Source organism: Chrysochloris asiatica, unplaced genomic scaffold (genome assembly GCF_000296735.1).
Source record: "Chrysochloris asiatica unplaced genomic scaffold, ChrAsi1.0 scaffold00077, whole genome shotgun sequence".
In the NCBI taxonomy this organism is placed as follows: domain Eukaryota; kingdom Metazoa; phylum Chordata; class Mammalia; order Afrosoricida; family Chrysochloridae; genus Chrysochloris; species Chrysochloris asiatica.
In genome coordinates this window covers 3,162,010-3,162,545 of record NW_006408595.1, presented here as the reverse complement: position 1 = coordinate 3,162,545, position 536 = coordinate 3,162,010, and the positions used below count along the sequence as shown (strand labels likewise).

General features: G+C 36.4%; 1 protein-coding gene across 1 annotated transcript in view; it reads left to right on the top strand.

Moving 5' to 3' along the window:
* SLC2A13 (solute carrier family 2 (facilitated glucose transporter), member 13) overlaps positions 1-536 on the top strand; it is a 536,393-nt gene that overhangs the window by 98,921 nt on the left and 436,936 nt on the right. Inside the window, exon 2 of the mRNA XM_006865299.1 lies at positions 287-446. Coding sequence (XP_006865361.1) covers positions 287-446 — 160 coding nt within the window. The remainder of the gene's footprint in view (positions 1-286; positions 447-536) is intronic.

Sequence of the window (536 nt, the reverse complement as noted above, 5' to 3'; positions counted from 1 at the left end):
TATTGTCCAATGATTTCCACATTCCATTGGGTTACCTCTCTTTGGAATGGGGACAAATATGGATCTCTTCCAAACACCTTATGAATAGCAGAGAAACTCAGAGATTAGTATCACCCACATTCTTATCTGCAGTAGCTCCAAATTAATTATAAGTGAAATCTTTACATATGTAGTAAATGTTTGCTTAGAGAAGCCCATAGATGTCTATATGTGTGTTTTCTATTTATAACAACAACAGGAAATTTGAGTCAATGTCTTATGCTTATTTTCTATGGTTTCTTTACAGGCATTGCTTCTATGACAGTGCCAGTGTACATCGCTGAGGTCTCGCCACCCAATTTAAGAGGCAGACTAGTCACCATTAATACCCTCTTCATCACAGGAGGGCAGTTCTTTGCAAGTGTTGTTGATGGAGCCTTCAGTTATCTGCAAAAGGATGGATGGAGGTCTGTAAATAATTCCTACATTTAACTTTTCAAACCGGGATTTTAGAAGGGGGATTTGATTGATATTATATATATATATATATATGATTC